The sequence below is a fragment of the Passer domesticus genome, chromosome 11 (assembly GCF_036417665.1).
Source record: "Passer domesticus isolate bPasDom1 chromosome 11, bPasDom1.hap1, whole genome shotgun sequence".
Classification (NCBI taxonomy): domain Eukaryota; kingdom Metazoa; phylum Chordata; class Aves; order Passeriformes; family Passeridae; genus Passer; species Passer domesticus.
Window position 1 is genome coordinate 24386081 of NC_087484.1, and position 24303 is coordinate 24410383.

Consider the following 24303-nt stretch of genomic DNA (forward strand, 5'->3'; position numbering starts at 1 on the left):
GCTTAAAGCAGAATGAAACCAAAGTTCCCTCCTCTACTTGACAGAAATTAATATTTATAGCTATGTTTATGTAAAATAATAAATACTCAGCCTCTAATGATATACTAATTCCTATTGCAATACATGACCATCCTGAGATCCTGTTTTGTTTTCATAGAATTAACTCATAAAATTAACACTCAGAAGTTTAAAATATATTAACTTGCATTTTGGTTCTGCTGAGTTAATGATTGTACTTGCATTTACTTTATCCTTCCTCTTCCAAAACAACAAGCTCATTTCAACAGATGGTGAACAGGTCCAGATTTGCTGGAAACCAATTAAGAAGAATGTGCCAAGTTGAAACTCACCCCATTCTCTGAAGCCAAAAAACTGCCTGCATTTCAAGAACCTAATTAGTTTGAACTACATTTATGGAATGGAAGGAAGAATATTTAATTACTCTGCAATTCTTCTGCCTGATGATCAATAGAAATGCAGTTTTGTTCAAACAATTTCTCTGCAGTATATTGATCAGCTGAATCTTGCCTTGTGTCCGTATCTGTACTCCACTGGTGCCTGCAGATAATGTGATACACAGCTGGACTACAGTGATTACTATCAAAACAGCTTTCACTGGAGGAGTTACACAAGAATACACACTGTTAAAAGATTTGAAAAATCTGCTTCTTGACTTGCCAGTAACTATCAGTTCTGCTGCTGACACCACCTTCCCTCTGCTGAGCTCTCAAACTGCCCTGTCTGTAGCTTCACAACTACTCCTTTCCAAAGTGCACCTGGTTTAGGTCATTATATCAGCCCCAAAATGGAAATCCTCCCCTTGTGCATACACCCTCTGTCCCAGTGCCATGGCAGCCTCAGAGCAATATCCCAGCCTGAAATTGCTCAGCCAGGAAAAGAGCACCTATTGCCAGCATTCCTTTTTCTCAGCCATCTCTTCTACCCAAACCTGCTCCCAAAAGAGATTCCCATCCTGTGGTGTGGAAGAAGCTGCATCTACCCCCAGCTATCTTGGAGCACTGTGTAAATTTAAGCCCAGCCAATATCTTGGGTAGGTAGCAGGGAAGAAAGGGTCACAAAGGACCCCAGAGGTTAGAGCTGCACAAGCTGGGGGCAGTATAAAAAGTAGCCAGATTACCATGTCTAAAGAGAGGGCTGAGAGCATGTGTGTGCAAGCAAAGCCAAGGAAGGTTACATCTGGAGAGTGGCTTTATGACTTTTGGCAGATAACAGTTTCGACCACAAAAGTGTTTTCAAAGTGACGAATGCGATGACAGTTTCCAGCCTCACGTCGACTGATACCTAGAAGTGATTTAAAGAGAGGAGAGAGGTGAATCAACAAATTATAATCTGTAAAAACCAAAGCGAGGGGAAGGAGAGCAGATGAGATGCAACTTCCAAACACTGAAACGGGGGGACAACATAGCCCATACGGAAAGCAGCATTATCTGTTCTATGGAAGAATTAACAATCTTCTCTAGGATACAGTCCTGCAGTAAGAGCTGCTATGGGCTGAAGGAGCCATCTGCCAACAGCTGGTTTCAGCTGACAGCCTCTCAGTGTTATCTCAGAGACCAGAAAGCCCCAAGAAACCAGCAGAAGTCACAGGCTGGTACAGAGCACAGCCAAGAAGTGTTTAAAACACCTGCTCCTTTGTATCCCTGCATGCCTGATCCTGCTGTGGCCCCAGCCTGGGCTAATGCTTCCCCCTGGGTAATACTTCCCCATGCCCTCCAAATGCAGGTCCTCAGCTCTGGGCAGCTCTGCTGGCAGCTCCTCCCCCCTTACAGCAAACCCATGGTGCCCCAGTGACAAGCAGGACCGTGCCAGGGCTCCATGGGAGCAAACCAATGTGTGCCAGCAGCTCCTCCATGTCATTGCAGCTCCCACTGGGAAAGCACCATCAGCTACAGCCATGGGAACCTCTGCACCCTGCAGCTTCCCCAGAGATCCAAACCCCACTGACTGTAGGTCCATGTTCCAGGTGAGCCTTTAAGCATACCTTAAAAGCAACTTAATACAAATACTGCTATTAAAGAGTATTTTGCAGCAATGTTACCATTTCAATATAAGGTACATATTGCTAATTTCCATGAAATCATTTTTACACAGTCCGATGTTCCCTCTTCACAATGCTTTCCATACTATTATGAACTTAATTAATTAAAGGCAATTTGCAGACCGAATCTGCTCTGAATAGCTGCCACTGAATCGGGTGCCTTCATTAGGGAAATTTTCCAAACAATTCCCAACAGCACTGCTATTAGTGCAGCCCCAGGAGCCCACGTGTAAACGAATTGCTGGCTCCTGCAATCATTTTTGCAGGATTTGTATTGGGCTGATGGATGACACAAACACAGTAGCCAGCACCCGTTTGCAGCAGCATCCTGAAGTTGGGCTTGGATTAACTGGATGGGAAATGCCTCAAGACAAACCCCCAGAGGGAAACCCAGCTGTGACCATGAAGAGGCCAGCATGGCTGCACCAGCCACAGTGGGGCTGGGACATGGGGTGAGGAGCAGGGGCAGGGCTGTGATGAGGGTGAGGACAGGGGCAGGACTGTGACATGGGTAAGGAGAACAGGGCAGGACTGTGATGAGGGTGAGGAGGATGGGACAGGGCTGTGATGTGAGTGAGGAGGATGGGACAGCATTCTGATGTGGTGAGGACAGGGGCAGGCTGTGGTGAGGACAGGGGCAGGCTGTGGTGAGGCTGAGGACAGGGGCAGGCTGTGGTGATGACAGGGCAGGCTGTGGTGAGGCTGAGGACAGGGGCAGGCTGTGGTGAGGACAGGGGCAGGCTGTGGTGAGGCTGAGGACAGGGGCAGGCTGTGGTGATGACAGGGCAGGCTGTGGTGAGGCTGAGGACAGGGGCAGGCTGTGGTGAGGACAGGGGCAGGCTGTGGTGAGGCTGAGGACAGGGGCAGGCTGTGGTGATGACAGGGCAGGCTGTGGTGAGGCTGAGGACAGGGGCAGGCTGTGGAGAGGACAGGGCAGGCTCTCACGCCGGCGGGCGCCGCGCCGCCGCAGCCGGTACGTCTCCTTGCCGCTGCACAGGCGGTAGATGAAGGAGCCCAGCTGCTCCATGTCACTGACGTGCTCCGTGGCGATCATCTCCTCCTGGATTATGTACGTCTGAGGCAGGTATGTCCCTTTCTGAAACGACAGGGTTTCCACTGAAATAAGGCACAAACACTCCCTGAACTCAACTGTTTCATGCAGAGCACCATGGACAACCAAACTGTAGAAAATTCATTCGCTGCTGAGGCTCAAGCTCCACTTACTGAGGCCAGTTAACATGTGACCTTGTCCTTGCAAGAAACTGTCCCTTGCTACTAGCACAGTGCACACAAAACAGATGAGATCCAAAAATGGAATGATCACATAAGGGGTGAAGTCAGTGTAGGATCAACCCTATTATAAACTGACCCAAATTTTAGAGCAGGATGCCCAAAACTGTAATTCTGAGAGTACAACAAAGCCATCTGGAGAGAAATAAAAGCTTAACCAAAATTCCAAGAACTCCCATGAAATGTGCACTCTACATTTACTTCAAAAGAGAAAAAACCCAATACCACCAGCCCAGCCCAGATTTCAACATTCTCCTCTCCTCTCTGGTCCATTCAGCAGAGCCACAATGATGTCCTGCCCACAGGAATGGGGACTAGAGATGGGCCATGGCACCACATTCAGAGAAGAACTGAGCTCTCCACACACCTTCAGTGCCCCAGGAACATCTGGCACAGTGACATCCCTGCTGTTGGGGTAGAGGCTACTATGAAGGCCAGGCTGATGAGTGAAGTGTCATGGCAGAAAGCTACCAGGGCATGGAAAAAAAAGGGGTTTCTGTGTGTCCCCCAGAGATGGAGGTCACATCTTCCCCTGCAGGAAGGAGTTCAGCTCAGCACTGGAGACTCTCTGCAAGCTCATTCCCAGGTGCTCAGGGCATCTTTCATGTTTGGACATTGCTGTAGGAACAAACAGCTGTGTAACAAGTGCAGCCTGGGCCAGGAGGCACTTGTGAGTACATGCTAACTAGATCATGAAGCAAAGAATCACCTCTGGTCCCTTTCCCTTAACAAGAGTCAAAGAAATAAAAGAACTGTCAGACCCTGGGGCCAAGGTAAGCATAACTGTTTCAAGTTGAAAGGTATAGCTGGGTGTGTGTTCTATCCCCATCTGCAGAGCTGGGCAGTTCTCTGCTGTTCATGGGGAAGTTTTCTTTATCTCTCCCACAGCCAATCCTCCCTCCAGCAGATCTCTGCTGTCCATGGCCACTGAGTGTCCCTGCAGGGCTGATCCAATTCCAGCATCCCATGGGGAGATGCTCCGCCCAGGGCAGGAGCCAAGCATTCCTACCTGGATACAATCTGAGCCTGGAACAGCACAGCAGCCTTTGCCCACTGCATTCCCAGAGGAGCAGCTTTCTCCTGCCCTGCATTCCCAGAGGAAGAGCAGGCCCATCTCCAGCAGCCCTGGAGCTCCAGAGGAAAACTCCAGCCTTGTGCAGGATCCCTGCTCCAGCAGAAGCACAGCTGGCACTGCAGGAGGGCTGAGCCCCCATGGGATGAGACTGTGCCACCACCCTGACCCACAGGGGGACAGGGCATGTTCTGGCTCTGGCAGGGTTGGGGTTTTTTGTACTACTGCATTTGTATTTTTAATTTTCCTAGTAAAGAACTGTTATTCCTATTCCCATACCTTTGCCTGAGAGCCTCTTAATTTCAAAATTATAATAATTCAGAGGGAGGGGGTTTGCATTTTTCATTTCAAGGGAGGCTCCTGCCTTCCTCAGCAGACACCTGGCTTTTCAAACCAAGGCAATAACCAAGGTGAAAAGCAAGCAATAGCAGCATTATTTCAGGTATCACCTCTTCTGTTTCCCAGGACTGGTTATCTCCACAGAGACATACCTGGAAACACACTACCTTAGCTCAGTGTTGTGCTGCTGGGCTGGCACAGCCAGGTAGATCAATAAGGCTGTCCTCTAACACTGCTGGATTAGAGAATTAGTGCCAGTTTGTACTACACTAACACTACAGTTCTGCAGGGAATTCCATTATTGATTCTCAGGGGGAGAAGGCAGAGGGGCTGTGAGATACAAGCAGTTCCTGGCAGGGGCTGTCACAGGAACAGCCAAGGTGGGAACTCGGGATGTGCCACACCCTTGGCCTGGACAGAGGGCTCAGAGAGACAGACATGAGCACACCAGCCAGTTTCTCCACTGTCTCAGGCTGAAAGAGCTGTGGCAGGTGAAGGGGGAATCACCATTCCCCCATGGCAGGACTGTGTAACAAGGACAGTACCTTCAAGTCTCTGCCAAGAACCTTCAGCAAGCTAAAGCTCTGAGCATCTTGTGTCCTGCAAGAGATGTGGATCATCCACCATTTAACTGGGTCACCTCCAGTCTCCTGCTGCTGCACGGGGGGAGCATCCTTTTATGTCAGACACTGATGCAGCCCTGGTCACTGAACTGTCACACCTGTGCAGAATAAAGCCTGAAAGAAGCAGGCACAGGGCATGTGGCAGCCACTCTGCAAAGGGGCACCCTAGCACCAGGCTGGCTGGGATGAAAGAGCAAAAGAGGTTCCCCAACTCCCTGTGCTGCCCTAGTCTGCTGGAGTTAATTGCTGGACTGTGATTTGATTCCAGAAACAGGAATGCAGCCACTGAACAGGTCCAAAACTAAACTTTCTGCTGGGAATTAGTCTCATTCATTAAGGACTTGACTGCATTCAGAAATGCAGAGAAGGCAAAAATCTCCAAGTCCAAGGACCAACAAAGCTCACTCAGCATCCAAAAGGCAGCACTTTTGAGCAGCAGGACAAGTCATAAGGGCATAAAGATTCTTCCTGCAACAGGAATAAACTTGAGCTTTCTGCCTGACCAGCAAGGCCACCCCTCCCACATGTGGCCATGAAGATGACAGGCCCATAGGATCACAGCTAATTCAGCAGGGGAAGGACCTCAGGACTTTATCTCACCTGGTCTTGAAAACCTTCAAGAATTTCATGGAGGCAGTACAACCTTCCTGGATACCCTGTTCCACTGCTTCACTGCCCTCATGGTGAAAAACTTTTTCTGAGCCCAAAACCAAGCTAACCACTTTAAAAGAATGTCTCTAAGGTTAAAGCCTCCAGAAACAGACTGGACACTACTGAGCACCTATCTCAATAATCAGGAGGTTACTTAAATTCACACCTGCTTTGGGCTCTTCAAGCACATAAGACCACTTTAATTGTATTGTTATCCTCTTTTTAAATTAAATGACAATGCATTATTTTTACTGACCGAGAGTTCATATCTGTTATTTTAGGATGTGACCAACATTCCCAATCTCTCAGCTGTTTTCCCTCAGCTTGTGCAATCCTGCCTTTTCCGTTTCCCTCTGCCCCAGGGACTGGTCACCTGCCAGGGTCAAAAGCTGTGACAGGTCTGGAGTGAGCTGTAAGTAAATGTGTGTTGTACCCCAGCGGGGTTCCCAGCACATTTGCCAGACAGTCACAGTGCATGAAATTGTGAGGACTGCTAGGAAACAAACTGGGAGTCTGACAGGGACTGGAGATCAGGCTCTCTCCGGGCATAACTGTTTGTCTCTGAGCTCACACTGCAAAGTTCACCATACTGCACACAGCAGGAAGTGAGCAAAGAGAATTTAAGAAAGAGTAAGAATTCAATTGTCTTTTTTCCCCCCCCTTTCTTTTAAACAAACCCTCACACGAGTGATAAAAGACCCAGGCTCAGTGCCTTGATTTACCTGCAGAAGACTGAGACAGATATGGACCTTTTGCAGTCTGAAAAATCCTGTGCTTTTTTCCTACTGTGAAGATTAAATAGTATTCTATTTTAAGATGGCTGCTTTCAGCAGCACAGGCTTCTGAACTGAACAAAATCGCTGGTACTAAACCAAATTAATGCTGGCTGTGAGCATAACTGCATGAGCCCAAGCCTGGTGCTGCAGCCCAGAAGGGAGGGCAGCACAGATTCCCCCCAAAAGGTGAGTGTTGAAGGCCTGTTCCTCCCCAAGGAACACTGAGAGCTCTGCAATTGACAAACCACAGTGCAAAACACAGGAGGGTGAAAGGAAGGAATTTTTTCTTTTTTCCTCTTGATTCCTACAATCAGTAAACACCAGAGGGAAGGAACCTGCTGCTTCTCTGTGTCTCCCTGGTCAGGCTGATCATCATGCCAGCATCACTGTGCTGTCTGCACAATCACTACTTCAGCTAGACCTGCTGAAGCCTTCACTCTCCATGAGACTCAGGGCCAAGGCTCACTTCCCCAGACACAGCAGCTCTGATTTCCCAGGAGCTGCCAGCTGGCAGCCAGGAGCCCACTGAAGGAAATCATGCAGGAGCAGGGCTGCAGCTGTACCTTCACGTTGACCAGCAGCTCCCACAGGTTGCGCGGAGGCATCACGATGGTGGTGTTGAGCTCGATGACGTAGCACTTGTCCAGTGTTATGTCATGATATGCTGTCAGACCCTGCACGCAAGCACAGGAACGACACTGAGCCTCTGCAAAGAACTCTGGCTGGGAAAATGGGTGAGAAGAGGGAATTCAGGGAACACAGGACACTGTGTTAAACAAACCTCCCTACCAAGCAAGCAGAGCGGGTTGGAAAAACCTGGGGAGGGCCTTGGGCAGGAGGACACCTCAGAATAGATTATGTGACAACAGTGACAGTGCTAGGCCATGAACACAGAGCTGGCCCCATGCTGGGCCCCCACAGGCCCCAGGAGCTCCTTACTCGCTGGAAATCGTGGATGATGTCTGCAGGGTCGCTCCCTCCAAACTGGGGCACTGGGACGTTGATTTGCTCGTAGTTCTCTTCAATGTAGATCTTGACATCCTCGTGCAGCTCCAGCTGCCCTTTGAAGGGCGAGTACAGCGAGTCTTCGTACAGGACCCCGCAGTGGAACACGCTCTCACGGGGCAGCTGTGGGGACAGATCCAGGCAGGGTACAACACAACCCCCCAACAGCTACAGCAAGCGTGGGCAGGAGTATACCCCTGCTGGGTAACACTCCTCAGATGCTTGAAGATATTTTAAGATCAAGCTTTTTACCAGACAACATTCTTGGTGAACCCAGTGCAAATGACCCTTGTGAAATGATCACATCTCACTTCATGCTAGCCAGGTCCAAACAGAATAAAGAAATCCCTGACAGCTTTCATGAGGAGTAATTCAGAAAGGCAAACTGACTGCCTGCAAGCTCTTCTATTTCCTCACCAGGCTGTTCACATCCCTCCATGGCCATGGCTTCCAGTAACTGCATTTTTCTACAGGAGGCATAGAAAAAACTGCCTATTTTCTAGGAGGCATAGAAGCTTGGGCCAAGTAGAGAATCATTTCCAGAGGCCTTTGTAGCTTGGAGTGGCAAATGCAGCAAAACAAAGTGGATCCACCTCACAGCAAAACAGGAGCTGCTGTTCTCTGAGCAGCCTGGAAGGTGTCCCTGCCAGGGCCTCCCTTGGGGCCAGGACTGCTTCTCCTAGGGAAGTGCCTCCACCAAAAGCCCAGGGACAGGTGTCCTCACCTGGGACAGGGCTGTGTGTGAGGGGAGAGCAGCCCTGGGGCTGTCACAGTATTTCCAGATGAGATGTAAATGTGAACGGGTAGTAAAGCACTGATGATTTCTTGAAACAAAGACTGCAAATTAATTTTACAGCAAGGAAATTTATGGAGAAAAGGAGTATATAAAAAAACTCTTCTGCTGAGTGGATAAGTGCTGGCTGCAGAGATGGAGGCAGCAGCAGTCCTGGGAGAACTCATTCACTAATAGCCACTCCACAGCACAACGAGGGCTCCAGCGCAAATCAGTGCTCTGGGGTTTCTTGGCTAAACACTCAGCAAGCCAGAGCTCAGCAGTTTCCTCCTCAAAAAGCAACTCTGCCTTGTCTCATTCCCTGTGTTCTGACCCTCCACAGTGCTTCCAGCCCAGTGCCTTGGGCAGGCCAGGCCAGGCTTTGCAAAGACTATGGAAGAAAAGGTGCTGAATTTAATGGAGGTTGAGGGCTCCCTTTCTACATCATCTCCCACTTAGTTCTTACTTCTCTGCTTACTTTATTAATAGCAGCACCTATTTTTGTCACACCCACAGAGTTTTTCTGTGCTAGAGCCTACCAAACCCACTGCAAAAAGCTGTTCCCTTGCCTGTACTCCCCTGTTCTCTCCAGGTTTGCTCTCCCCTTACAAGCCATGCTTTCAGACTGCTGTACCCCAGACAGCAGTGATGTGGGGTTTAGAAGGTACAACTGGCAGGATATTTTTATGCAGTTGAAAAGAAAGCAAAACAAAGCCATAAGGGAGGATTTCTGGAAGGCCCTTCCTGGCACTGGGAATGGAGGTCAGCCTGAGCCTACCACCTTAAGAAATGCTCATCTGCAGTGCCCAGCAACCTGGCTCCTGAGTTAGCACAGCGCGGGCAACAAAACCCAGCAGCACCTCTCTCAAAGGTGGCCTGGCTGCTCGCACTGATGGAGCCAGAAGTGCTTCCCACGTGTCTCCTACCTGGGTGATGAAGAAGTATCTGTAGACGTACATCGATGCGAAGACCAGCCCCAGCAGCAGCACCAGCAGGCCCATGGTCAGGTAGCACACCCCACTGAGCGACGAGCGGCGGCCCTGCGCCGCGGGGCCCGGCTCCTCCTGGGGACACAACACCGGCCCTCAGCTGCTGCTGGGCCACCAGCAGCCTGCTGGCCCCCAAGGGTGCTCTGGGGTACCAGCAACCTGCTGGGCCCTCCAAGGGTGCTCTGGGCCACAAGCAGCCTGCTGGGCCCCCAAGGGTGCTCTGGGCCACGAGCAGCCTGCTGGGCCCCCAAGGGTGCTCTGGGGTACCAGCAGCCTGCTGGCCCCCCCAAGGGTGCTCTGGGCCACCAGCAACCTGCTGGCCCCCCCAAGGGTGCTCTGGGGTACCAGCAGCCTGCTGCCCCCCAAGGGTGCTCCAGGGCACCAGCAGCCTGCTGCCCCCCAAGGGTGCTCTGGGTCACCAGCAGCCTGCTGCCCCCCCCAAGGGTGCTCCCAAGGCACCAGCAACCTGCTGTCTGCTCCAAGGGTGCTCTGGGGTACCAGCAGCCTGCTGGCCCCCCCAAGGGTGCTCCCAGGGCACCAGCAAGCCGCTCTTCCACCCAAAGGGTGCTCCAGGGCACCAGCAGCCTGCTGGCCCCTCCAAGGGTGCTCTGGGGTACCAGCAACCTGCTGTATGCTCCAAGGGTGCTCACAGGGCACCAGCAATGCACTGTTCCATCCAAGGGTGCTGCAGGGCACCAGCAACCTGCTCTTCCACCCAAAGGGTGCTCTGGGGCATCAGAAACCTGCTGTCCTATCCAAAGAAGTTGTATTGTGCAATGAACAGGGCAGGCACTGCCCTGCACAGCTACTTCAACCCGGCAACAGTAAAACACTTGTGCATTTTGCCTCCCTTACCCCAGACACACACACAATATACATTATATACCTATATATTTGTAGGTATTGAAAAACAATGTGTGTCTGTGTGAACATACACAGACATATGTATCATCAGCTTCTCACCAATTGTTCAGAACAAAGACAAGCTTTGTTTCAGTGGGATGTAAAGACTGACCAAAAATAAAAAATAAAATCAGGAACTCTTAGTTCCTGGTTACTGAATGTAACAGCATTTATGTATTTATAGTCAAAAATTTTAGTTTAAATGCTGCCACTCACGGCAGAATTTCTAATTGGAAATTTTTGTCATGGGAATTACTGGTCCCAGAGAGGTACCTCCTGGCCCTGCTGGGGTGAGCTGACACAAACAGATGCACTGATCTCAACTTCATTTTCAAGCACATTGCAGCACAGCTCCCAGGAAAATGGACAGAACATCAAAAGAAAACAGACCTGTCCTCTTCAGAGTGCTGCCCAATCTACACAGACAGTAGCCAGCTCACCTTGTCACAGCCCTGAAAACAGAGGGCAGCGCAAAGGCAGGGTTACCTCCTGGAGACAGCTCATCCCAACCCCTGATGCTCTTGTTTTTACTACCAAAATAACCCTTCAAATGTTAAGCAGAATGATGTAAGGCCTTTCAGAAGCAGATGAAAGAAGCTGGTTGAGAGATGCCCCAGTTTCCACAGAGAAGAGCTGAAAGCTGCCCTCAGCTGAGCAGGCAGGCCGGGGAGAGAGGCACCAGGGAGGGCTCTTGCAGATTAACTCCCTCTGTGCAGTCTGAGATCTGATGTGTTTGACCACAGACACTCTCCACAGCTACTTGGAGACTGCTACGAACGGGAGGAACAGGCTGGAAAGCAAACATCAGCCTCTCATTTCTAAGGTTCATCAGTTCTTAAAGGAGGAGATGTTTCTCCAGAATAATGTGTTCAAGACCCACAGGGTGCTGCCAGGGCTGAAGCCCCAACAGGACAGGGCCCTGCGCCCCTGCCACCCTCTGGTGGCATCTGCCCAGCTCTGCCCAGCCCAGCTGGCAGCAAACCCCTCTTTCCCCTTTCCCTACCATGGAGCAGCCCTTGCAAGGGCAGCAGTTCAGTGCCAGGCTCAGAGGCATCATTCCTGTCCCAGACTGGGACACCCCAGCATCACTGAGGCACCTGTGGGGACCCTGCCAGGTGGGGATTCCCTGCTCCTGCCCTGCGCCTGAGCTCCACTGAGATGCAGGAACAGGGCCAGAGCCAGGAGCCTGCAGCCCCTCTCCCACCCACTGACTTTTTATTCCAAGCCACATTCAGCCTGGTAACTGCCAAGACCAAATTGCTTTGGGAGAGCTACAATTCCAGCACATCTCCAGGAGAAATTAATCTACATTTATTTCTCCTTCATCCCAGCTGCTGAAAGACCCACGGCACCTGGATTCACCTCCAGCTCCCTGCACTGAAGGATCACTGCAATCAGTTTGCTGCTGCTCCTCCAGCAAATAAAAGGGATGAGCAAGCTGAAAACTATTACATTTTTCCTCTCCTACTGCAGACAATGGGCAGCAACTCTAACAACCATAAAGAACAGAAAGAAATAAAAAAATCACATTACTAGAGGAAGTTTAAAGGCTCTCTGACATGAACTACTAGGACAAGGAAGTCATGCTGGATGTCAAGTGTTTCACAAAACCAGCTTTCCCCAGACACTTGTCACCACAGAAAAAGTGCAGACAGTGGGGATGAAGAGGAATGAGACGATCTCCTGACACTGAAGTAAGGCTGAGAAAACGTTTAATGCTCTGCAAGTGAACCATATCCCAAGGGTGCCAGGCTGCTGTGGCAGTTAATGCACCGCTGTTCCTGTGGTGGGCTGGAGAGAGGCTTCATGAGGACACAGCCACTCAAAGCGAAAAAAATACTCCCAATAAGAGAAAAGCTGTGCTTGAATAATGGTAGAGAGGGGAAATAAGCCCACAATGGTTTGCTACTTGCTAGGGCAGCTCTTTGCATGACCAAAGACACTGTGAGACATCTGACCTCTCGCTGCCAAAGATGGGTTCTGCTCCCTACAAAACATTCCTGGCTTCAGGAAAAATGCCAGAGCTTTGCGCTGTGGAAGAACGTCGGAGAAGCAAAGCAGAGCTTTTATCTGGAAGAAGTTATTAAACAAGCCCCCAAATTTTCAGGGAAGAAAGAAAAAAATCAACAGCAACCATTCTGATGGAGCAGCAGTTTAGGCAGTGGTTTCTGCAGCCAGCCATGCCAAGGGGAACAATTAACACAGTCCTGCAAAATACTGCATAAAAATCACCTGGAAAACCTGACTAAAAATGTGTGTCTCCATCCCCCAGCCCTACAGATGGAAAGGACTCCAGCCTTTATCACTGTGAATAAATCACAATTAAATGCAGCTAAGGCAGTCTGCACCTCGGCTTGGGGCTGGAGGCATCCCCAGCACGGAGAGCCCATGGATGGAGCAGGGCACAGCTCTTCACCCAGGATACCCCATCTGCACCAGCCTGGAAAATCCAAGCTTGTTACACAGGCTGCTGCCCTGCTCATGCCACTACACACTACACACCACCTTCCCCAGAGGACCCCCACTCCCTGCAGTACAAACAGGGTACTCTAAAAACCAGAAAATCCATCACAGATTATTTCCATCTCTTCTTGCCTAGGAATGCCTGGCTCCCCAGCAAGGGGAGAATAAAACTTGGCAGCAGGGTTTTCTGAAGAGCAGTTCATGCCCTCAAGGTGTGCATTTCCAAAGGACAAAAATCAAAATATTAACACACAAGAAAGCTGTACATTCACCAGATATTTAACAATATTCCAGAAAATTCATTAACCAGATGCACTCCTTGCAAAAAGCCATCCTATTAATTTCCTGCCTTGATCAAGGTTGGGTTTTTTTGGCCAAGAGGAATGGGAAAGGTTGGGCTCAAAACCGTCCCTGGGCAGAGGCAGGGACAGGTATTTCAGCTGAGTAAACTGGCTTTCCTCTTTTCATTGTTTTAAACACAATATTCCAAGAGCTGGATGTATTTTACACAAAAATGAACATACGGCCCTTCCTCCCCTCCCTGGCTGAGCAGAGGACAAACATTTATTTGTTTCTCCATGAAAGAACAGAAGGAAAAGCAAGAGCAGTGGCAGAAGGGCAGCACATGCACAGTCCAGGCACTAGAGATGTGTATGTGTGGAAGATGCACAGACACACCCAAAGCTCTGCAGAGCATCCCACAGCCTCTCCACGCAGTGATCCCTTCTTTGCTCCATTTTCCTTGGCAGTGCCACTTTGCTGACCCTACAGAAAGGGCTGGGCCAGCTCCCTTTCCAGGGGACCATTTCAGAACAGGCACTGGGTAGAGTTCCTTATGCTCTGCAACCCAAGGGGAAGCCACAGCTCGCTCTTCCCCTGCATGGACAATGGGGGAAAAAGCACCCACCTGTCACAAAAAGCACCTGCACATGTTGCTTTTTTGCCTGGCATTGTTCTGATAATCCTTCATTCCTGGGACAGTCAGAGGCAGCTCCACACAGAAGCCTGAGCTCCCAGACATGCTGACTCTGACTGCTGTCAGCCATTCAGCCCAGCACCCGCAGCAGACAGGATATTGGAATATAAAAAGGAATTCCTTTCCTCAGATAAAACAGGCTCTTCACTATGACTCAGTGCCCTGCCAGCTCACAGGGCCAGCACAGCAACAGAGTACAGGCAACAAATACACAGAGGGGAAAGGATGGAGGCATCATACAGACCATGGGGTAGAGGAGGCTTGAAAGTAGCCTGAGGGGTGGGGAAAAATCCTAATTCGGTCTTTGTGGATTTTCTTTGGAATTTCAGGTCTTGCTGAGGGCATTATGAAAATGGCTGGTGTCTTGTTATCCCTGTTTGGTACTGAATGGTTAAGGAGCAGTTCTCCCACAAGGGGGTGGGGGACAAAAACCTGGCTGGGCACAATGTCTGGTCCAAGGTTTGGAAATCAAGTTCAAAGGCCACAGTGAGTCAGAGGAGGGAAACCTCCCAGACACCTGTGGCTGAGCCAGCTCCCCCAGCTTCACAGTGCTGAGCCTTTGGACACAGCGCTGGAGGAGCTGCTAACAAGAACCATAACTGGTGAGATGCTGCCTTTGGAATTTCTCATTAATACAGGAGAAGGTTATAAAAATAGAAATGTGACATTATTGCTCCTTCATCACCCATGTCTTGCTGAAGATGACAGAAGTGAGAAAATTAGAAGTGTCGTGTCACGCCTCAATCCCTTCCCAAGTCACACATTGTCTCAGCAGAGATGGGCTCAGCTCGTGGCCCTTTTCTGCTGCTGCAGCTTCAGAAACAGAGCAGGCCTCCACAAACCCTGGTTCCTGCATTTCTGAAACACACAGCCTTGAAATCTTTCATTTTAGGTGTAGCAAGGCCTGACAGACTGGTGACAGAGATTGGCAAGTGTCTAAATATACACCCCCAACAGGAAAAGAAGCGTGGGGTGACTAAAAATAGTAGATGTGATTTTGATGACTGACAAGTGAGGAGAGAAATGCAACGCAAAGGGATGCAGTTTGGAGAGCAGTGCCATGTAAAACATGTCATCACTCTATGGGACACTGTTCAAGGGAGCAGCAGCCTGAGCTCTCAGTGTTTGATGCACTGACATAACTGCAGACACTGCCATGGCTTCCTCAAAGGATGCAGGCTCCAAACTTAAGGAACCCTCATCAGAACTATCTAACTTACCTTGCAGTTCACTCATTTCTGGTAGCCAAAGGCCAATATGGACTATGGGAAAACAAAAAATAGCAGGTCAAGGTCGCTACCTCCAGCACATCAAGTCCCATATTCACAGCAAAATCAGTAACTGCTTTACAATACATAAGCACTTGCAATAGTGGCACCTCCACTGACTTCAAGTGGAAAACCACCACAGCTGATTGCTGGAAAACTGCAGTGCTGCCACTTACAGCAGGTGTAAGCTGGAAGGGACTGAGCTCTCCTCTGATGTGATGGCTTAGCCAGTGTCCCCTCTTGGGGAGGTGACCCCCGTGCCTGTACCCAGAACCTGCTCTTTCTCCTTGTGAAGCAAAGCCCCCACCCACCCACACCCCTGCTTCCCGCAGGGGCTGGGCACTCCCTGCTGCTCCCTGCTCCAGGAGAGGCACTGCAGAGCTCGAGGGATACACTGTAAGGTGGAGAAATCCAGAGCTGCCTCCCAAAGACAGCCATCCATGTCTGTACTCAGGAATTCCAGCACAGGGGAGCTCAGTGGTGCAGAGCCCCCAGGGATGACCAGAGCGAGCTGGGTGGGCAGGCAGGCTCCAGGCTGGAGCACCTGCCAAGCTCTGCACAAGGGAGGTGAGAGACTACACACAGGGAACAGGCAGACACGGGAAGACAAGAAGAGGGAGAGGAACAGAGATAAAATATCACAGCAAAGGCATCCTGGCATCCATCAAAGCACCCCCAGCACTCCAAAGAAGGCTCCTGTGCCAGATGAACTAAAAATGAGTCCTGTGTTCAAGAGCAGTTATGCTTGGAGAGAGGAGAGGAAGCAAAATGAGGAGAATACTGGGTGAGCCCGTGCGGGAAGACTGGCTGAGGAACTGCCCTGGCTGAGAGGGGTCAGAGCTCTGCACTGGCAATGAGAGGCCTCTCAAGGAGCCCACACATGGGAGGAGAGTCCTTCCAGGCTGGAGGGCATTTCTGATGCTCTAGGTCAGAAAAGGAAACATGTGCATGCACAGAGAGGAAAACACATACACACACACACACACACACACATATATATATGGCACAAGGTTTCCAAGGCAACCAAAGCCCTGCTCACAGTCCTTGCTTGAGCAGTGCTTGCACTGGCCACCCGACAGCATTTCCACAGAGAAAACAACTTTTGGACTCAAAGATGCCTGGAAGCAAAAAAAAAAAAAAAAAACCACAAAAAAAAAAAAAAAAAAAAAAAAAAAAAAAAACCAAAACCCAAAAGCTAGCTGGTAATTAAGAGACCATCACAGCTAAAGGAAAAAAGTTGCAATAAATGAATCTACTCACACCTTTGAGTGACACCACAGCATGTGACTAGCAACAAAGCCACCTGCCTCAGGAGTCACTTCACAGTGCTGGAAATTAGAATATCAAAAACAACCACTGGCTAATTAAAACCCCCAGCATTGTTGCTATACGACAAAGACAGCAGGATGTTAAAAATGCAGCCTAGCATGTGGGAGCTCCTAAGCACTCAGTGATCATATTTTCCTTCTCCCTCACTGGCAAGAGAGATATAAATCCCCCTCTTTTCTGCTTTTTTCATCCCTTGATGGAACTAAGGGGCTGTTTCTCCTCCCTCTTTGCACAGGGGTGAGGAATTAATTTCCATATTTTTGTTTTGTTTTGTTTTTTTGGCAGAAGCACAACAACTTCCAGCTGGAATGATTCCAGCCTCCCTCTCCTTCTCCCAGGAGTACAACCATTCAGAGCATTAGCAGAGCTAACAAAGCCCCTGGTAAAAACAAGACTGTTCTTACCACGCTCACAGCTGAAGCCCTGAGCATCATGTTGAACAGAGAGGCAGGCAGAGAGAAAATAAACAGCTGTGACAAAGTGGCAAAAAAAATCCCAACCTGGGCATTTAACAGCCTGACTGCCAAAATACTGATTCAGATAAACACAGCCTGATTTCCAGGCCACTCACTGCAATAATGGGGAAAATCAGTCCCTGCCATGGAGCAGCTCCAAGACCACAGCTCAAAGGCTCTGGAGCACCTGGGCAGACCTCACCTGGGAGAGGGAAGGAGCCAGCACAGCCATGTGAAGGCCATGGGTTGTTTAGGGGTTTTTTACAAAAGACTCCCTGAAGTGGGAGGCGGCATTAAAAGAATGGGAATCTTCCCCAGGAGTAGAATGGAGGTTAAGCTTTGGCACTAAGCCTCAAAATCTCTCTAGAGCAATGATAGGCAAAAGGCAGCTCAAGCAAGAGTGGAGCAGAGCAGCTGTTCAGGGAATAGGGGAAGGTCTTAAACTGAGAGGCTGGCAAATTTAAAGAGAGCCTTGACTCAAAAGTAAAGACATATGCAGGTGGGCAGACACCTGACTCCTTAAAAGACCTCTCACAAATGCCAAAAATATTCAAGAACACTGCAAAACTGAGGTAAGGAAATGCCAACAGCTTTCAGCTTGCTCTTGGTGTAGCTCAGCCTTCCTTCTCCTCCCAGGTGAAGGGAAGAGAAGCTGCTACCAAAACCATCATGCAGGGCTTGGAAGAAGCAAGCCATGAGCCTGCTTCATGAGCCAAAATGCTGAGCTGTCCCTCGGGACACACTCCCCTTGTCCCAGACTGCAACTGTACAACTGCTCTCCTGTAAAACAAACCAAGCTAGCAGCCCATGCAGGGGGCCCTGGCACAAGGCAAGGGAGACAGAGGCTGATTTTGCAAGAGGTGTGAAGGATTGGGTGCTGCGGCAGCACATCTGAAAGAAGAAAATGTGACAGGGAAAAAACACATCAAAAGGTTTCACACTATTTCACCTGAAGTTTTTCACCTCTAGTGATGCCTTTGGATGCTAATGAAGCACCAGAGCAGAGCAACAGCTGGGCCCAGGACTCACCTGGACACTGCCACTGGGCTCTCACACTGCTTCCCTCAAAAGCTCCATGTCTGGAGAGCTTTGGGGGGTGTACAATTTAAAATCACAGCACCGACCTCGGAGCTGGCACAGTCAAGGCAGGCAGAGATGGTCAAATCAGGCATTCTGGATCTCACCAAGAGCAAGCCAAGCACTGCTGATCTGGCTATGGTCAATGAAGCCAGCATGTCCTCCTCACTCTTCCTCTAGATGTGATTGATTCCCAAAAGCTGGAAGAAAGGACACAGCCATGCCCAAGATGCCCAAGAACATCCTGCCTTCTGCTGGTTCTGCACACAAGAGGGACAAGTCCCAGCCAGAAACCTGCACTGATCACTCCGAGCAGAGGGGCAGAGTCCAGCATCTCCTGGAGGACAAGTTCAATCATCTTCAAGGAACCAGACTTCAGGTTACAGCATTTGCTTCTTCCCTGAAAATCAGGACTTGCACAGTGTCACACCATAAAATGAAGTCACTGCTCCCTTCTGGAACACTGACAGCTATTATCTCTTCTCCCAGCAACAGTATAGGAAAACTCTGACAGTCAATCCTACACTTGAAAATTTACCACAAAGAAAAGGTGTCTAGTTTAACAACAGCAAGGGAGAGGAGGCAAATTTACCCTTCTCTTTGTTGTTCAAACTGACTTCAAAGGTAGTGCATGGCACCAAGGAAAACAACTCTGAAAAGCAAGTGCAGAGAGATAAGTGAAAAAAACCAGAACACTCACACTGTCCTCCTTCAAATGGTAACACTGGCATTAAAAAAAACCCCAAACATTCCTAGGTTCTCACACATCACTTGGGAAGAAAATATGTACCTACAAGTGAAGATGCCTTTTCCATCTCCTGTAATCCTGGTAATGAGCAAACATTTCACAGCACAAGATCAGGAACTGCAGAGCGGCGCATGGGAACACCTCACCCTCCATCTCTCCAGACCTGCCTGCAGTGCCCTGCTGGATGCAGCTCCCTTCTCTGGGCTTCTGTCCCGTACTTACTTTTGGTTCATTTGCACCCTTTGAAATTATTTTTTTTAAACTATTTCTTGGTTTTATGTGTTTTGCCAAAAAGAACCTCACGAAAGCCGCTGTGCCCAAAGCAGGTAAATGCAATAGGTTCTTCCCATGTGAAGAGCTCCTCCATGCAAAGCTGGGCTGGCTCCAGCTCTCCCCCAGCTTTGAGAGAACACAAACCCCTGGACAGCTATTTCCAGTTCCTCACTCTCCAGCTCTTCAGTCTACATCTCTTTGGTGAAAGACAGCTACATGTTTCAAAATTCGGTTGCATTTATAATGTTTCTGCTTGGAATAGATATTCTCTGTCCTAATCCCTCTGCCAGTTTTAGCCAGATCCTTTGTCATGCTCAGCTGGAATATCAAATATTCATGTCTGGAGTCCAGTAAGACACTGAAGTCTAGTACTTCACTAGAGCAGATCCTGCAAGGGGTCCAGAGACATCCTTCTTTTTCCAATTCAGACCTTTTTCTCTGGTTCCAAAGCATCCCCAAACCACAGAGAACCAAAATCAAATGACAGTGCTTCTCTTTAAGCAAACAACTCCATTTGAAATCACCATTTCAGCCCATGTGGTTATAGGAGGGTTGGGCAAAGACCAGGAATAACCTTCTGTCACAGGAGGCTGCTTCTTAAAATTAGGATCTACCATATTCAACTCCCTAAGCCTGAACATGGTGAGAACCCCCGCAGCTCAAGAGCCTCAAGCCTGGACTCAAGCCTGCAAACATGTCAATGAGCACAATCAATCCACACTGCTGCCAGCAAGCTTTTCCTTCCTCTCTCTGAATTTACAGCTTGCTTTGTGAAAAAGCCTCTTTTTAAAAGAAGACTCTTCCTCACATCCCCTTCCCTCACCATCTGTCTCCCACCTCACAATATTCTGCAAAGAAGTCCCTCACAAAACCCAACACTGCATTGGCACAGCAGCATCCACAGGTGGGTGTGACTCTGCTTCATGTGCCCAAAGAGCCACTGCTCCTCCACCTGCCCCCTGAGCTGGAACCCAGCTCTGGAGCATCACTGCTCAAGGTGCACCAAACCCCTGGGAGAGCCAGAAGCGGCACTGCTGTCCTGCTGCCACCACAAAGCTCTGATCCTCTTGGGCTTGCTCGGGCAAATGCAAAGCATTCCCAGCTCTCCATGGCCAGCTGGGCATCAGGAAAGGCAGGGGAGCAGGGACACAGCACCAGCCCCAACACTGAGGCACTGTCTGCCTGCTTAGGAGCTCCACATCCACAGCAGGCCTGCTCCTCACCGGGGAGATGTGCAGTCACAGGGAACAGAGCTTCCTGGGCACCAGAGGGGTCCTCAGGGAATGTGTTCCTCGTGGTTTTCAGGCTTTGCGCTGCAATTTCTGCCAAGCAGGGCAACCATGCTGGGTGTGGGAGACGTGGCAACAAAGAGGAGGCTGGGACAGCTCAGGCAGGAGCTGAGGCACCCAGCAGACACAGGTCCTGAGGTGCAGCTACAGAGAGACCACACGGACACAGAAGGGTTGGGTGGATCCAGCACCAGGCAGCAAGCAGCTCCTTGTGAAAAACTTCTCCACACAACCAGGAAAGGTGTGATCCAAAGACCACTGAGTCTAGTCAAGACTTTGGGAATGCAGACAGGATGAAAGACATCAAATCAAAGCCTGGTATTACTGCAACCAGCCAAGAGCAAAAACCATCAGTCACAGCCTGCAGACAGCATTGTGTGTACCCTGGAAAGCCCCTCACAGCCCCCGGGGCTGTGAGCCACTGCCAAGGTGTTTCCAGCAGGCTCACCAGGCTGTGGATATGGAGAGAGCTCTCCCAGTCCTGCTTGGACTGTAAAATCCTTCTCTCCACCAGCCAGGCCTGAGCAAACACTGCCCTGCCTTGGACACTCATCCTTCCAGAGACAAACAGTCCTTTTCCAGAGGCAGGACAAGAGGCTCCTGTGAGAGCAGCCCCTGGCTCACACAGATGTGTTCCCCCCATCCCATTTCCCCCACCCAGCAGCACTGAGTGCTGGGCACAGCCCTCAGCCAGGCCACTGGGGCAGCCAGAGCCCACTCTGGACAGAGAGAGGGCTGAGAGGTGCCCTCCAGTACTTTCATCTGCACCAGGTCAGGCAGCAGCTGTTAATGAAACCCCTTCTCCTCTGGCTCTTGCACTGCCTCTGCCAAATAACAAGCAATTATTAGAGGGGTGCACAAGGGATCAAAAAAAGCCCCAAAAAACCCAACCCAAATTTTGACCAGAGAGCTCCAGCTATCAGTTTTATTTGGTTCCTGTGGATTTCAACATTCATCACAATCACAAGGAGCATATTTCCCAGGGCAGTTACAGACACAGCCTATGTGTCTATTTCCATTTTAGACTGCAAATATGGAGTTCAATTAAAACTTACGGAATACTATTTTGCATCTGAACAAATATTTTCCAATGAACACAAGGGATTATTTTACTGGCTGCATAACCTCAAGCTGCCTTCTGCTCAAGGCTGCTACATCCCCACAGTTCCTACTTAATGACAAGATTGTTTCTTCTATAATCTCCTAAAGTCTTGCAACAGTCTCAAAATTATGTGGATTTTTCTGACAGGAGTTTAAACTGCATATTCTTGCTGATTCAAGCCAAGCTGCGCAGGGGAGAAACAAGGCTCAGCACATGCAAGCTTGCTGTCACGACTCCTCACCTACCACTTTTCAGGACACATTAGCATTACAGACATCTTCCTGCCTGCTGCATCTTTGCATTCACCGAGCACCTGCCATTCCCAGGCTGCAGAAGCTGACGCTGAATCATTTCCCAGCTCTGGCTCCTATCACTGGGATTGAAGTTATGAGATCAAAGAGGAAAGGAATGCAGAGCATCTTGTTTGCATGTCACCAATGCCATTTTGCTGTGAGGCAGCTTGAGAAAGACATACACAGACAGAAATTATTGGCAGCAGGAGTATGGCAAGAAAGCCTGGCTATGGAAGGACCAACACCACAGGCTGGTGTTTTACAAAGGTAAAGGTCCAGCTAAGCCCAAGCACAACAAAGAATCCACTGTCATGGTCTGAAAAACATCATCAGGAAGAGGCCACCTGATGTCAGTGGATGTGCTGCTCCCTGGACATCCTCACACTGCACAGACTCACTGTAACCCACTCCTGCCCTTGTTTCATGGGTCTTATGTGGATGTTCTTACATGTCTGTCTGCTGGAATCAAGAGACTCTTGAGGAGTCTTTGTTCTAAATTCGTGTTTTTAGGTTCCTTTGTAGCTCACAGAGGTGGGCTTAAAAGAACACCACCATGCCTCCCAAGAGTCAGAGAAAAGCCCAAGGCAATATAAAACCCTCAAAATTTATTATTTGCTACCTAAGCCAATTTCATACATCTGGCAGGACCTGAATCAGAATAATTTTGATTGCTGGGATCTGGCAGCACTAATGATAGAAACAAGCTTCTGTTACTTTATTACTTTTTAAACTGTTTTTCTCACAGTGTTCATGAGAAATAGACAGATCCTGCCTGAACTCGGGCAGGATCAACAGAAGAACTGAGTTTCTGGCTGTGGAAAGCTGGTTTAATGGCAGGATGAGCTGGAAGCCCAGCGTGACAGTCAGCTTCCAGGGCTGGACATCAGAAGCAGGAGGAAAACCAGCACCTTAGTTTGTAATTAGGAAATACAGTCAGGAAATCACCAAGAGGTCACAGTCAGCCACGTTCCCCCAGGTCTCTGCAGAGCTCCCTGGCGTGAGATTAACAGATGCAATCATGACACACCAAGAACAGCCAGACCCTGGCAGCAGAGCCGAGACCTGCGAGCACATCGTGTGTGATGGGAGAGATCATCATGGTCTAAGTGACTCTCTGAACTCTGCAGAGCACAGCAGTCTCCTGTAGCCCCTGCTGCAAAGCACTTCTCCCAATTCCCACTTGTCTGGTGAGGCACGAGGAGGAACACTCTGCACTGCTGCAGGAACAGAGCAAAACCACAGCTCCCATATCGGTTTTTGAGTCAGAGAGAGACTAGGGTTCAATAAATGATCAGACCACATGCAGAGCCTAGGGATTTGTGAGGAATACAGAAATACCATTTAGGACTCCTCTGAAGCAGGAGTGCTGTAACAAGGCACAGGGGATGCCGGGGTCAGGCCCAGCTCAGGACACCCTCACACCACTCAGTGTGGAATCCACCCAGCAGGTCCACCCTCGCAGCAGGGCTGGCAAGTGGGGCTCTCCAGCATCAGAGACTTCACAAAGACCCAGCTCCTGCCAAACACAACCGTGCCTGGTTCACTGTCCGTGCTGGAGAGGGGCACTGCCTGACAGCGCCTGGCCCACACGGCCCGGGAGCGACCCACACAGCTCTACCCAGCCCATGGTCCGCCCCTGCTACGGATGTTCCAGTGCCTTCGCTCCCCTGGTGCCTGAAGGGATACCAACCCTGCAGGCACGAGCATGGCTCCCCTCTCCTCCCCATCACCTGAAGCCAGCAGAGCGGCTCCACATCACCGGGTCAACTCCCATCGGCAAAGCATCTAGAGGTCTGTGCTCTTAGCCCCCTGCTTCCCATCCTTCTCCAGCACCATCTGCTTTCTTCCTCCTGCCTCTTCCCCGTGCCAACCCAAAGCCCTCAAAAAAGATGCTAGGATTTGAAATCCACCCATGTATGACCAATCCGAAATTACATTCCCGCAGGCTAAACCGCCCGAAGGGACGAGTTCCGCTGCCACAGTGTGCGCTGGGCATTCACTCCCGCGCCCGGGGACGGCTGCCCGCGCCACGCCGCCGCTACCCTGCCCCGCTCCTCTCAACTTCGGGCGCCCACCGAGCCCCCGAAGCCGTCGGTAAAGCTGCCGGTGCCCGTCCGAAGCAGCACCACACCACCGGCACCCCTCGACCCCCGCCGCCCCTGGCCCCCGCCCCACTCACGGCGCCCGGGGGCAGCAGCACGGCGCCCGCCACGCCATCGCCCCCCGCCGCCTTCTCCTTCTCCTTGTGCGGCTTGAGCGCCGCGGGCGGCTGCTGGACACCGATCTTCACCATGGCCCCGCTCCGCCGCCACAGCCGGCCCCGGCACCGCCCCGGGGAGGGGCCGCGCCGCGCCCGCCCTCAGCGCCGGGCCCGGCACGGGCACCGGGCGGGCACCGGGCCCTCACCGCCGCCCCCGGCACCGGGCGGGCACCGAGCCCTCACAGCCCCGGGCGGGCACAGGGCGGGCACCGAGCCCTCACAGCCGCCCCCGGGCCCTGTCTGCCCGCGGAGACCCGGCTGCCCCAGCACCCCCGGCAGCAGCCCCGGGCC

At 50.5% G+C, this 24303-nt stretch overlaps 1 protein-coding gene across 1 annotated transcript; it reads right to left on the minus strand.

Moving 5' to 3' along the window:
* Positions 1 to 317: 317 nt before the first annotated feature.
* ITM2C (integral membrane protein 2C) lies at positions 318 to 24095 on the minus strand. Its single transcript, XM_064435875.1, has 6 exons — positions 23932 to 24095; positions 9514 to 9651; positions 7750 to 7938; positions 7374 to 7484; positions 3005 to 3155; positions 318 to 1302 (listed from the first exon to the last, which is right to left on the minus strand). The coding sequence occupies exons 1-6, from the start codon at positions 24043 to 24045 to the stop codon at positions 1211 to 1213; spliced, it is 795 nt and encodes a 264-aa protein (XP_064291945.1). The 5' UTR covers positions 24046 to 24095; the 3' UTR covers positions 318 to 1210.
* Between the last annotated feature and the right edge of the window lie 208 nt (positions 24096 to 24303).

Bases quoted from the DNA above. Each gene is read 5' to 3' on its own strand.
- ITM2C (XM_064435875.1), bottom strand. From the start codon at position 24,045: ATGGTGAAGATCGGTGTCCAGCAGCCGCCCGCGGCGCTCAAGCCGCAC. The intron at 7,939-9,513 runs GTAGGAGACACG...CTGTCCCCACAG, and splicing joins GATACTTCTTCATCACCCAG to CTGCCCCGTGAGAGCGTGTT. The intron at 3,156-7,373 runs GTACAGCTGCAG...CTGTCGTTTCAG, and splicing joins AGCTGCTGGTCAACGTGAAG to AAAGGGACATACCTGCCTCA.